At 42.6% G+C, this 12,545-nt stretch overlaps 1 protein-coding gene across 2 annotated transcripts in view; it reads right to left on the reverse strand.

Moving 5' to 3' along the window:
• Positions 1 to 401: 401 nt before the first annotated feature.
• The window catches only part of LOC139470758 (serine/threonine-protein kinase mTOR-like), a 62,064-nt gene continuing 49,920 nt past the window's right edge, over positions 402 to 12,545 (reverse strand). For both annotated transcript variants that reach the window (XM_071253043.1, XM_071253042.1), the window contains exons 48-58: positions 12,237 to 12,372; positions 11,489 to 11,636; positions 11,125 to 11,247; positions 10,873 to 10,955; positions 10,621 to 10,768; positions 9,308 to 9,443; positions 9,149 to 9,211; positions 8,557 to 8,634; positions 6,921 to 6,998; positions 6,146 to 6,251; positions 402 to 5,500 (exon numbers count right to left, since the gene is read on the reverse strand). In XM_071253043.1, the coding sequence (XP_071109144.1) occupies positions 5,485 to 5,500; positions 6,146 to 6,251; positions 6,921 to 6,998; positions 8,557 to 8,634; positions 9,149 to 9,211; positions 9,308 to 9,443; positions 10,621 to 10,768; positions 10,873 to 10,955; positions 11,125 to 11,247; positions 11,489 to 11,636; positions 12,237 to 12,372 (1,115 nt within the window). In that variant the 3' untranslated portion in view covers positions 402 to 5,484. The remainder of the gene's footprint in view (positions 5,501 to 6,145; positions 6,252 to 6,920; positions 6,999 to 8,556; positions 8,635 to 9,148; positions 9,212 to 9,307; positions 9,444 to 10,620; positions 10,769 to 10,872; positions 10,956 to 11,124; positions 11,248 to 11,488; positions 11,637 to 12,236; positions 12,373 to 12,545) is intronic.

Genomic DNA, 12,545 nt, shown 5'->3' on the forward strand with positions numbered 1-12,545 from the left:
GTTGAGGTCTTGACTCATTTCCACAGGTCAAGCCAGAGACTGACCTGTGTAAGTGGGTCCTACTTGTTGTCTACAGTAAACTCTGTGTCTAGGGACCAGCTGCATGATATATGGATACATTATTCATATACCAAATGGATCCAACAGTTCTTGTCCATGTTGATTTGTTATGATGTTAAACCACGGAGTTTGTGCAACTATTTTATTTTCTAATTTATTTCATCTTATCCTTATTGCAAATGTATTTAAATTGTCTTTCTTTTCTGCAATAGTGGTCACACATTCACTTCTTTGAGCATAAGCTGAGGAATAAATGAGTATTGTAAACACTGATGGCGTTTTGATTTGTTGACCATGTTACTCCATGACACTAGTGTCTGCAACAATCGTTCCACATTTAATCAAGGTTGAATGTTTTATTTTCCTGTCAACAAGGGTTACAGTCTTGGACTGTTACATTAACAGCAGCCTACTACATATATTGTCTTCGAGAGTGTAGATGTGTAACTCTAGCAGTTACTGTTAGATAAGCAAACAGATCTATGCCTATGTGAAATACAATTAAAACTGTAAATCATGAAATTAATGCAAACAATGTGAATATCCCTCACTCAGTGTTTTGGCAATTGAAGTTAGTGAATATGATTAATGCTTATCCTGCGAAAACATGACTTGAAAAGTCATCCCTTGAGAAAAGAATCTGTTCCTGAACATGAACCTGCCCACTGAAGATGTAAAAGATATCAGATATTGATGAAGTTTTACTTAATCCTGCATCACATATTGCTATTGGGAGGAGGGCATAGCTTTAGTGTTGACTGGTTATCCAAGCCAGTGGGTAGGTATTGTAACATCAGGCGAGATTCTTTACACATCTACTGCAAGGTATACTCATGTTATGGTCCAACATCAGTTCAGTGGAACAAAAGAGAGGTTAAAATGACCGTAGTTCCCAGCCTTGAGGGATAAGATGGCTCGAGGATATAATTTTCTGTTCACGTGAAACTGCCAACACAGTATTAATGGCAGCAAGATTCCGAGAAATTGTCTGCGCTGCCTGCAGTGAGAACACATTTGGCCATGGGTGTGCCTGTAGATCTACTGCCCATGCCAATGGAACAGGTGAGATGTAAATCAGAAGTTGACGGTTGAGGCTTCTGGCAGACAGTTCGATATTGGCTGACAGAGGAAGTTGGAAGTGTCCCAGTGTAGCATCCACTCCATCAAGAAGTTCTTCTACAGGTTGTGTGAGAGGAGGTGTGTCCCGACCTGGCTTGTACCTGCCTCTGTAGTGGAGGACTTGGTTGTTTTCGTCCCATAGGTTCCAGCTGATGAACAGAGGGGCGAGTTGGTGGATAAGAAGCAAAACTTGATGATCCCGTTAAGCATCCTCATCTGCAGGTGGTGCATGGGAGGGGGATCTTTTCTTGAAGCGTGGTGGTTTGAGAATGGTACATGATTCCAGGGAACCAATCGTAATCAGGGCAGTCCTGTTCCGGAGAAGGAGAACAGTGAGAGTCAGAAACATCCTACGACCTGTCAGACATAGTAGAAGGGAGATGTGCTGGGTTCCTCATCAGACAAAGAACACCTGTCGAGCTTCGAGCACCCTTCCTGCTTTGAGGAACTGGCGTGCTGACAAGGTGTCGATCGCTGCAGAGTCGCAGGCGCATGTCATCTCTCTTGTGAATCAGAAGCACCTGGTGCCTGCCAAACTGGTGAACGGCTTCTCTGTGTACACTCTCGACTGTCAGGAGTAGTCTGGCCTGTAGAGGCACGGCTACTTCGGCCAATTGAACCGTCACCTGGGAGATGATAGTCTGCCGACATTGGGACTTCCCAGAGATGCTACAGAGCTAGTGGCATGCTGGTGACCACAATAACTGCACTCAAAGAATTTGCCATCTTGCAACAACATCATTGATGTTGGTGCAGCCACCTCTTGTGACACACTCGGAAGGTAGAAATAGGCGAGGGTCGACAAACGTCTGACCTTGATAACAGCATCCAACTTTAGAACCAGGCCAGAACTCTTGTAAGCTGACTTAGGTTTCAGGCACCCATGACAGCGAGGCATGAAATCTAGGAAACACCAGCTAAAAGCAAGTTCCAAAATGGTGGGAAACAAGATAATTACTACAAAACCAGTTTATGAGACAACAGGCCTGCGAAAAGGAACCAATGTGTGTAAATAGAATACCCACGTGAATACAGAAACCAAACCAGAATACCCACGTGAATACAGAAACCAAACCAGAATACCCACGTGAATACAGAAACCAAACCAGAATACCCACGTGAATACAGAAACCAAAAGGTAACAAAAGGATGCCATTCACAGATGATCTGTTTTCATTGGCAACAAGAAGAGTGACGAGTATGTTGGCTGGTGGAGAGAGGGCAGGTTATGTTTGGGCGAGCAGTTTCAACTGTGTTCAGGAACAGGTTCTTTTCTCAAGGCATGACATTCCCTGTCATGTTTTCGAAGGAAAAGCAAAATGTAATGCAGGATTAAGTAAACATTTGGGCAGCTATCAGTTTGTGTGATGGAATTCTTAGGTGTCCTTGGTGTTATCATTTGCTGATTAGTTTCTGAAGTTCAAAAGTGGGACTACTCGCATTAATTTCATGAATTAAATTGAACGATATAAGATGGTGGCTATTTCAAAATGTCTGCATATGAATTCTTCTCACATGACCTCCTTTCACGAACATCAGAAACCTGTAATTTATGCAGAATCAAAAAGTATAGATAACAGCTTACCAGTGACAATTATGACAACATGAATAACTTCTAAATGGATGATCCACCTATTTGAAGCTTTCCAAGATAAACGGGTATTAATGGTTGTTGAGACACACACATGCCCTTTTAAGGACTCTATATGGAAGCAAGCTTGGGTTGTGAGACAAGTGCAAATCATTATTGGATGAAAGGAACAAAAAGAGAACCCAGTGACATTTCAACTAACACATGAAGTATTAGAGGATCAAGTAACAGGCTTCACTGTATTTGAATATCGAAAACAGACAGATCACAGTGTGTATAATATAAATATGTGTGACCAAGTCAAACTCTGTGTTCATCTCCACATGAATCATCACTAGGTGTTTTCATCAACCAACCACACATCAATGAACTTCAATACACATTGGAAAGAAAGACAAAACAATTATTAAATTATTTTCAAAATTCAATTTCATTGTATGTACAAAAACAATTATGTGTCACCCTGAAAACAGTTTCGACATATGTCCTTATTACATTTACTCAATAAGAAAATAGTGCACATCTGCTTCCAAGTTTATGTCAAGGTCATCAGATTTCTGTAAGATTGGGTGGTGACTCAAAGTTAAAGCATTCTGGGATAAATAAGACGAAATGACCTTTGATTTTTCAAGAATAGCATAAAGCAGGGCTGGATTTAAAGAACAAGATTTACATGCACCAGGTGCATGGCTGACATGAAAACCTAGTTGTCCCATAACTTAATCAAATCTGAAACATAGCCCCGTCATAACAGGAAGAGGCGCACATAATCTAGAAGTACGCATGGTTTGATGACATCAAGCCCAATAAAGCATGACAAATTACACATTGGGATAAGTGATGTTGCATGGTTAATATAACTTCGTGATCATGTTTAAAGATTAATGTGTGGATAAGCGAGGGTGAGTCAGAAACAAGTTTTAACATTTCTGACATGCATTTGGTTCATGTAGACAAAAATATTAGGTTTCATTTTTCAATAATAGGTTGCACTGGTGCATGCTACATATACCGGTAGCTAAATCGAGCCCTATTTTAAAAGACAAATCATCCTGTTTGCAATACATTTTCTCATCTTCAACAAATTGTTGCATGATGCATGATTATTACTTTCACGTGTACACAATTATTGCAACAATTTGACAGCTGTAGCTGTGACACAACATTCAACATTGAGAAGAAATCAGTAAGGTAACAATCAGTAACAACTTCAGGAAGGAAATTCAACTCAGTACTTAGACATCAGTAAGTTCCACTCAATCTCCCTAATGCCCTATGTTTAATTCTGAATGATTGCTGACTTGATAACCACACACAGTTATGGCACTTTCTTTGGCTTAAATGGGCAGCACAACCTCTCTATTGAGTAATGATATTCACCAACTGCACATAACACATAAGCAGGGTTCTTATTACCATGGGGACTCCACGAAACCGTTGTCTGGCTTAATGAGGCTGCATAGATATGAAATATTCACAGATTATCACTGAACATGATTAACTAAAAATAGTTATGTTATGATCATTTTTGTATATTCCTAAATAAAAGTAAAAATTATTAATCTGGTCCCTGACAAATAATCAAGATTTGATTGAACCCAGGACTAAAACCTGGCTGTTGATTTATTATGAAACAAATGTTCACTCTAGAATGAAAAATAATGTATACTGGCCCCTTAATAGCCAGAGTGACATGGGCAGACGAACCACTAGGACAGGAGCAGTCTTCTCTGACACGAGCAGATGCTACAGTGCCAAGGGGAGATCACTCTATCCAAGATCTGACTGTGAGTAATGGTGCTTCAAGATACAGTCGCTAGAGAGTAATGTCCACCCTGTCAATGTACAGACACAAATGAAGTTGAGTGGGTGATCACACAAATGTTTAAAGAGAGGATGCAAACCAAGAATCTGGCTGCTTCGTGCTGCTCTGTCCACGGAAATGCAGGTTCTTTCTGGAGTTACCTCTACAATAGCAATGGTTGAACTACTGTAACTGTCAGTTCTCTACATATCTTTGGATGATGTTTAGTCTTACTGACACAGTGAACGAAGTTATCATTATAATAAGGTTATGGACCTTTGCCAAACATCTGTCAACTACACTCTACAAGTGGATTCAGTCATATTAACACATCATCTCTCAGTTCGACTAGTGAGTGAGTGAGGGTTACATCATGGCAGGGAACACCAGAATTGGGCTTCACATGATTCCATAATAGTAATGTCTGCAATACAGTTCCACTGCTTGTCTTGTACATGTGCCTGCACATATGTAAGTGTGATCAATAGGAAGGATAAGTATTTGCAAAAAATGCTATACACTTGAAGGTCAAATATTCCTGCCTGGTTTTCCAGAGTCAGACTCCACAGTGCCAGGAACATATGTAATGCCCAGAGCAGTGGGCTATCAGTGCACCTGTGATGTTTACACATACCATAGCTGGACCTAGCAAAATGAGTAATTTGGTCAACCAAATGTGGGAAATATCTTACACCAAGAATCCCTTGTAGCCCCAAACAGTGTGATACTGCAAGTCTTCAAAAGGGGAGGTACTTGGCCACTGGACATCATATTGTAAATCTACCTTTAAATCCATTACACAATGCAGCAAGTTCTTATATACACGGCCACCATTGTGTTCTCTCTCTTCAAAGTTATTTACATATAAATAATGTACATCTTTGTAACTTGACTATCTGCTGCCTTCAGATTACCAGAATGGACACCTGAAAAAATAAAATTTGATAGTCAGCACAAGGAGGCTCCAAAAACTAAAGTTCAGGGGCTGATAGGTCGGAGGGGGTCAGGGGCTGATGGGTCGGAGGGGGTCAGGGGCTGATGGGTCGGAGGGGGTCAGGGGCTGATGGGTCGGAGGGAATCAGGGGAGGGTCACAAAAGCATGACAGTCACTAGGGGAGGGTAAAAAAATAATTAATATACTGGGGAGGGTCATGACAATGACAAAGTATGACGAGCCTTTTCAGTACTTTAGAGCATCAGACCTCTACCTCAGGCACTACCCCCCCCCCCCCCCCCAAAGCCCTGTAACAGTATAACTGGTCCCTGTGTCAGAACAAAAGCAGTTACAAAACAAGAACAGATAAAGGGAAGCAAAGGAAGAATAAAATAAAATAAAATAGGGGATGCAGGTAGGAAAAATTCTATTATTATCTTCCTCATATCAAAGGACTGTCTGTCACTGATTATGCTGCAGCTGTTGTGAACATCCTGTTTCCTTAAATTTCTTAATCCTATTTTTTGTTCTTTAGAATAATATTCTGAAAGCAGTGGCCATCTTTGTATTGTATCAATTCCCCACAGTTAGTTCATGCAGTGTTAGCACCCTGGATGTTCCAAGGGAGACTACTCACCAGCCTATGTAGCACTGACAAAGATTCTCATGAGAGGTGGCCTGGTGTATCAGCAACTCCACCTGCTTCCTCACATCAATGGCATCCTCTGTGCTGAAGTCACGGCCTGAAACACAAACATGCTCCTACAGCTTCATCAACACAAATACAGAGATAAAAACAATATTTGGCCACAACAAAAGTAACCATCCACTTGATAGTATGTCTGATTCTTTAGAAGATCATAACTCAAAATCTGTAGACAAACATTTCTGAAGATGGACCTCATACATTTTATTATTTTTCCAGACCTATTAAAAAAAAAGTTTCAAATTCACAAGTGATTTCAAGTTACTCAATTCCTAAAGTACAGTCGAATCTCGTTGTGTCGAACTTGTGGAGATCTGGAAAGTTCAAGTTACCTGGCATTCGAGACATCAGGTGAATTTTAGGCTTTATTTGGATACTTGGGTCTCCCAAATGAATTCGAGACAACCGGGAATTCGACTGTACAGCCATTTAAGGGGAACAGATTTTGGAGGCTATCAAACTATCTCGACAAGAAGCTTGTCATGTACAAAGCCAGATGTGTGAGCTCAGTTACTTATTTCCACATGCATAAGAAAACCTGTCCAGTGGATTAGTAAGCACATATCAGTTTGCTATAAATGACACTCAAGAAACCTGTCTCTGGGAAGGTAATGCACAAACCCCATTACTAAGGATTTGAGAGAGGCAACAAGTTTTATAAAGGACATATCAATTGTTTCAATACAAGTAAGTTATCCTGACTTACCTGTAAGTTTGTCTCGAACTCGATTGACAATGGAGATTGCCTTCTTGTTCAACACTTCTGATGGCACATTGTCATCTCCTGTCAGAACACAATACAGAATATATATCTGCACTCATCAGGTTAACTGAGTGATTTACGGAAGGAACTGGTACAATTAGTCAACCTGAACAAAAGGGAATTTCAGCGACAATGACTTCTTGCTACATCTTGAGACATTTTAAAGCAAGTCTCTATTGTATGGTTTTTGTTTTGTTTGTTTGTTTGTTGTTTAACACCACACTCCGCAATATTCCAGCTATATGATGGCGGTCTGTAAATAATCTAGTCTGGACCAATGGGGATACGATGACATGCATCAAACAAATCAACGAGTTAGACCTCCCCATCCCGTTAGTCGCCTCTAAAGACAAGCATAGTCGCCTTTTACAGCAAGCATGACATTGTACATGTACCTGCATGTACCAACCTGACATCGTACAGAGGCCTGCATGTACCCATCTGACATTGTACAGTGACCTGCATGTACCCACCTGACATCGTACAGAGACCTGCATGTACCCACCTGACATCGTACAGTGACCTGCATGTACCCACCTGACGTCGTACAGAGACCTGCATGTACCCACCTGACATCGTACAGTGACCTGCATGTACCCACCTGACATCGTACAGTGACCTGCATGTACCCACCTGACATCGTACAGTGACCTGCATGTACCCACCTGACATCGTACAGTGACCTGCATGTACCCACCTGACATCGTACAGTGACCTGCATGTACCCACCTGACATCGTACAGAGACCTGCATGTACCCACCTGATCCCCCTGACATTGTACAGTGACCTGCATGTACCCACCTAACATTGTACAGTGACCTGCATGTACCAACCTGACATTGTACAGTGACCTGCATGTACCCACCTGACATTGTACAGTGACCTGTATGTACCCACCTGACATCGTACAGTGACCTGCATGTACCCACCTGACATCGTACAGAGACGTGCATGTACCCACCTGACATTGTACAGTGACCTGCATGTACCCACCTGACATCGTACAGAGACCTGCATGTACCCATCTGACATTGTACAGTGACCTGTATGTACCCACCTGACATCGTACAGTGACCTGCATGTACCCACCTGACATCGTACAGAGACGTGCATGTACCCACCTGACATTGTACAGTGACCTGCATGTACCCACCTGACATCGTACAGAGACCTGCATGTACCCATCTGACATTGTACAGTGACCTGTATGTATCCACCTGACATTGTACAGTGACCTGCATGTACCCACCTGACATCGTACAGAGACCTGCATGTACCCACCTGACATCGTACAGTGACCTTCATGTACCCATCTGACATCGTACAGTGACCTGTATGTACCCACCTGACATTGTACAGTGACCTGCATGTACCCACCTGACATTGTACAGTGACCTGCATGTACCCACCTGACATCGTACAGTGACCTGCATGTACCCACCTGACATCGTACAGTGACCTGCATGTACCCACCTGACATCGTACAGAGACCTGCATGTACCCACCTGATCCCCCTGACATCGTACAGTGACCTGTATGTACCCACCTGACATCGTACAGTGACCTGCATGTACCCACCTGATCCCCCTGACACACTCTCAGGTCCGATCTTCTTGCTGGAAGACTGATTCAGCTCCACACTCTCCAACAGGTCACCTGATTGGAAGGAAACCAAAGTGAGTCTTTCTCCATCCTGATTTCACCATGTCACTCACATGAGTGAGTGAGTGAGTATGGTTTTACGCCGCTTTTAGCGATATTCCAGCAATATCACGGCGGGGGACACCATAAATGGGCTTCACACATTGTACCCATGTCGGTAATCGAACCCAGGTCTTCGGCGTGACGAGCCAACGCTTTAACCACTAGGCTACCCGACCGCCCCGTCACTCACAAGTAAGGTGTTCCCTATTCTGAAGCTTTAGTCTACTTGACCAACTTGGTTGGAAGAAAAAAGAATTCTCAAAATTGTGAATTACCTCAAAACATTTTCACGTGCAAATAGCTGAAGCTAATTGATGGCATAGAGGTTATTTGCATTAGAATGGGATTTCTTGCAAATCCTTAGCCTTAGCTTGATCCCAACACAACCATGCACATAGTAGAGTCATAGCTTTGTTTAAATCTGCAGGGTTATTCCTGTCAAAAGTCAATCAAATGTTCTCTGTACCTTGTTCTTGACTTCCAGAGTAGGAATCGGACCTGTTGGTTTTTGTCTTTGTCTTTGTTGTTGCTGAAAACAATAAATAAATCATGTTAAATCCATGCATCAATCAATCTTGTACAACACATGGATGGGTAAAACTACGGCTGCACAGAGAGCTCTTACCATCAACCAGCCTCCAGTTGAGCAAGGGGTCGTAGACGAAGGCTTCCAGTACGGCCATCAGACTGTCCTTATGGTCTCTCAGTACATGCATCACGCTCTCACACGTCATGCGATAGTTGCCGTCAATACCCGTCACCTGCAATACAAGTCAAGTGTCACAGATGGTGATGTCAGCAAGCTAATCTACTCATATTGTTAGAGGATAGACAGTCATCATATTTGTAATGTCTCTCCTGCTAAGGCACGACACCACCTTAGTAATGTCATGCTCCTATTGTATATTTGTAATGTCTTTCCTGCTAAGGCACGACACCACCTTAGTAATGTCATGCTCCTATTGTATATTTGTAATATCTCTCCTGCTAAGGGACGACACCACCTTAGTAATGTCATGCTCCTATTGTATATTTGTAATGTCTCTCCTGCTAAGGCACGACACCATCTTAGTAATGTCATGCTTCTATTGTATATTTGTAATGTCTCTCCTGCTAAGGCATGACACCACCTTAGTAATGTCATGCTCCTATTATATATTTGTAATATCTCTCCTGCTAAGCCACGACACCACCTTAGTAATGTCATGCTCCTATTGTATATTTGTAATGTCTCTCCTGCTAAGGCACGACACCACCTTAGTAATGTCATGCTCCTATTGTATATTTGTAATGTCTCTCCTGCTAAGCCACGACACCACCTTAGTAATGTCATGCTCCTATTGTATATTTGTAATGTCTCTCCTGCTAAGGCACGACACCACCCTAGTAATGTCATGCTCCTATTGTATATTTGTAATGTCTCTCCTGCTAAGGCACGACACCACCTTAGTAATGTCATGCTCCTATTGTATATTTGTAACGTCTCTCCTGCTAAGGCACGACACCACCTTATTAATGTCATGCTCCTATTGTATATTTGTAATATCTCTCCTGCTAAGCCACGACACCACCTTAGTAATGTCATGCTCCTATTGTATATTTGTAATGTCTCTCCTGCTAAAGCACGACACCACCTTAGTAATGTCATGCTCCTATTGTATATTTGTAATATCTCTCCTGCTAAGCCACGACACCACCTTAGTAATGTCATGCTCCTATTGTATATTTGTAATGTCTCTCCTGCTAAGACACGACACCATATTAGAATTGTATGAACCCATCCTAGTAATGCCATGCTGTTGCATGTCACTATGGCCATGTTCTATGTAATGTGTATTAATTTATTATTACCCAGTTACAGTGTTGCTGCCACACTGACATGGTTACTATATTAGTCTTGCTAATTGTCAACCATTGATGCCTGACAGTCTGACCCACCTCCATGGCATTCATCAACATCCTCGTCAGTCGGAAGGGAATCTTCTCAGGGAACTTCTCCCTCACCATGGCAACCTCGAAGCAGTCACCAAAGTCAATGTGGATGATTTTGCCACTCATACGATCCAACATCAGATTGGAAGGGTGCCTGGAAGAGTGGGAGACATTCATCAATCATTCCTGCAAGTTCATGTGTGACAGTTGGCACAGAGCTAGATCTAGGAGTAGATACAACAGACAGCTGTCTCTCACCTGTCCCCGAGTCCTAGGACGTAACCCACCATAGACATGACGGCCAGCGAGCGCGTGTAGTTGGTCCGACGATCAAACCATACCTGCACAAATAAAGACAGAAGATATAAAATGATGAGCAAGAAGAATTGAGACTTCCCTCCTTATTCTTGGAACATCACCGATTTACAGAACCTGTTATATCTCCTTCCACCACAGGCGCAATGTGATCAGTCAGCTCAGGGAGCCACATTACCCATGTCAGTAACTCACCTCAGAGCTGGGGCTCTTGTACCAGAGTATCTTGGCCAGGTCATCGCCCTGTGTGTGTTCCAGGGCATGCTCGAATACCTCCACCTTCTGCATCAGGGCCAGGTGGTCATAGTCCGGAGCCATCTGGGGGTGAGGAGGAGCAAGTTAAACATATCTACTCTGAAAGTGGCATGCAGACATGGCTACAATGGACCAAGATGACTAATGATACAGATGTGAAACACTCCAGCATGTAGTGTGCAGCTATGTTAGCCTGTGATGGATGGGTACTTCTGCTCACTGGAAAACTAACAAGGAATTAAAAAGAAGAAGCTAAAGCTCTTGTTTCTGTGTATGTCCAGCTTTGTGAGGCTGCCAGACTCACCCGCAGCATAAGCCTGTGTTCTATGTTGAGCAGGATCTTCTTCTTCTCGCGGTAGTCTCGGATCAGGGAATGTAGTGTGTCACAGTGCGGTACCCATCCGATCAGCCCTGAGTTGGTCGAGAGGGGGATGGCCGAGAATCGTGTGATCCTGGCAAAAGGAAAGCCCACATGAAGAATATAACATGATCAGACCTCATTCATTTACTATCAACTTCTGACCATGAAATGATTCAAGGCATACCAGGAATCTCTAATAATAAGAAATGAAAAAGGAAGACACAGAATAAACCATCAGCCACACATTCCACAATTTAATTGAAGTTCTTCACAGGGCTATGAAAGTTTGCTTCATTTCCTGCAAAGGATAGGGTTATCCTCACAACTATTAGATATGCTGGTAACAATGAGGAGTTCTGTTGAAAATCGACAGATTTTATGTTGTGATTTGAAACCCAAACAAGAATTTATGGCTATGATGTAACAGAGGTAGGGTATTTGATGGAATGATGTCTGAATAAAGTTAATTTCTTTACAGACCTATGCTAGTCTGATACAAAGTAACTGGCTCATACCACAGACTGATAACCCAAAGCTTTGTCGGGTATAGGTACTTCTTGAAGTGATTTGTCTTAAATAACACATGTAGCTAGGCTAGTGACAAGTTAGTGCAAGGTCAGAGGAGCTGGTCTGCCCCAACCTCCACACTGGAGTCATCAGTAACATGAGATGAGGATGCAACAATGCCTACGTGAGGTTTCTCCGGAAAGTGTCGGGATTGTTCCTGAGGAGTGAGTTGACAAGGCCAAACAGCTGCATGACCCTCTCGTCCTGGCGCAAGTCTTCGTGGCCCTTCAGCAGGAACTGGTAGTCTTTACCATCACTACCTGGAACACACAGCACAGTCTTCACACACACCGTCACCTGCACTTCAGTTAAAACATACTACTGCCATGTCAGTTGATGATAATAATGGCAAAATTCAGAGATATCAATTAAAGAAAAGCTAGAAGCCACAATCAGTGCTGGGTGAAGCTTATTTCCCAAAACAAAAGCCCTG

Source organism: Haliotis cracherodii, unplaced genomic scaffold (genome assembly GCF_022045235.1).
Source record: "Haliotis cracherodii isolate W230 unplaced genomic scaffold, xgHalCrac1.p SCAF_21, whole genome shotgun sequence".
Lineage (NCBI taxonomy): Eukaryota > Metazoa > Mollusca > Gastropoda > Lepetellida > Haliotidae > Haliotis > Haliotis cracherodii.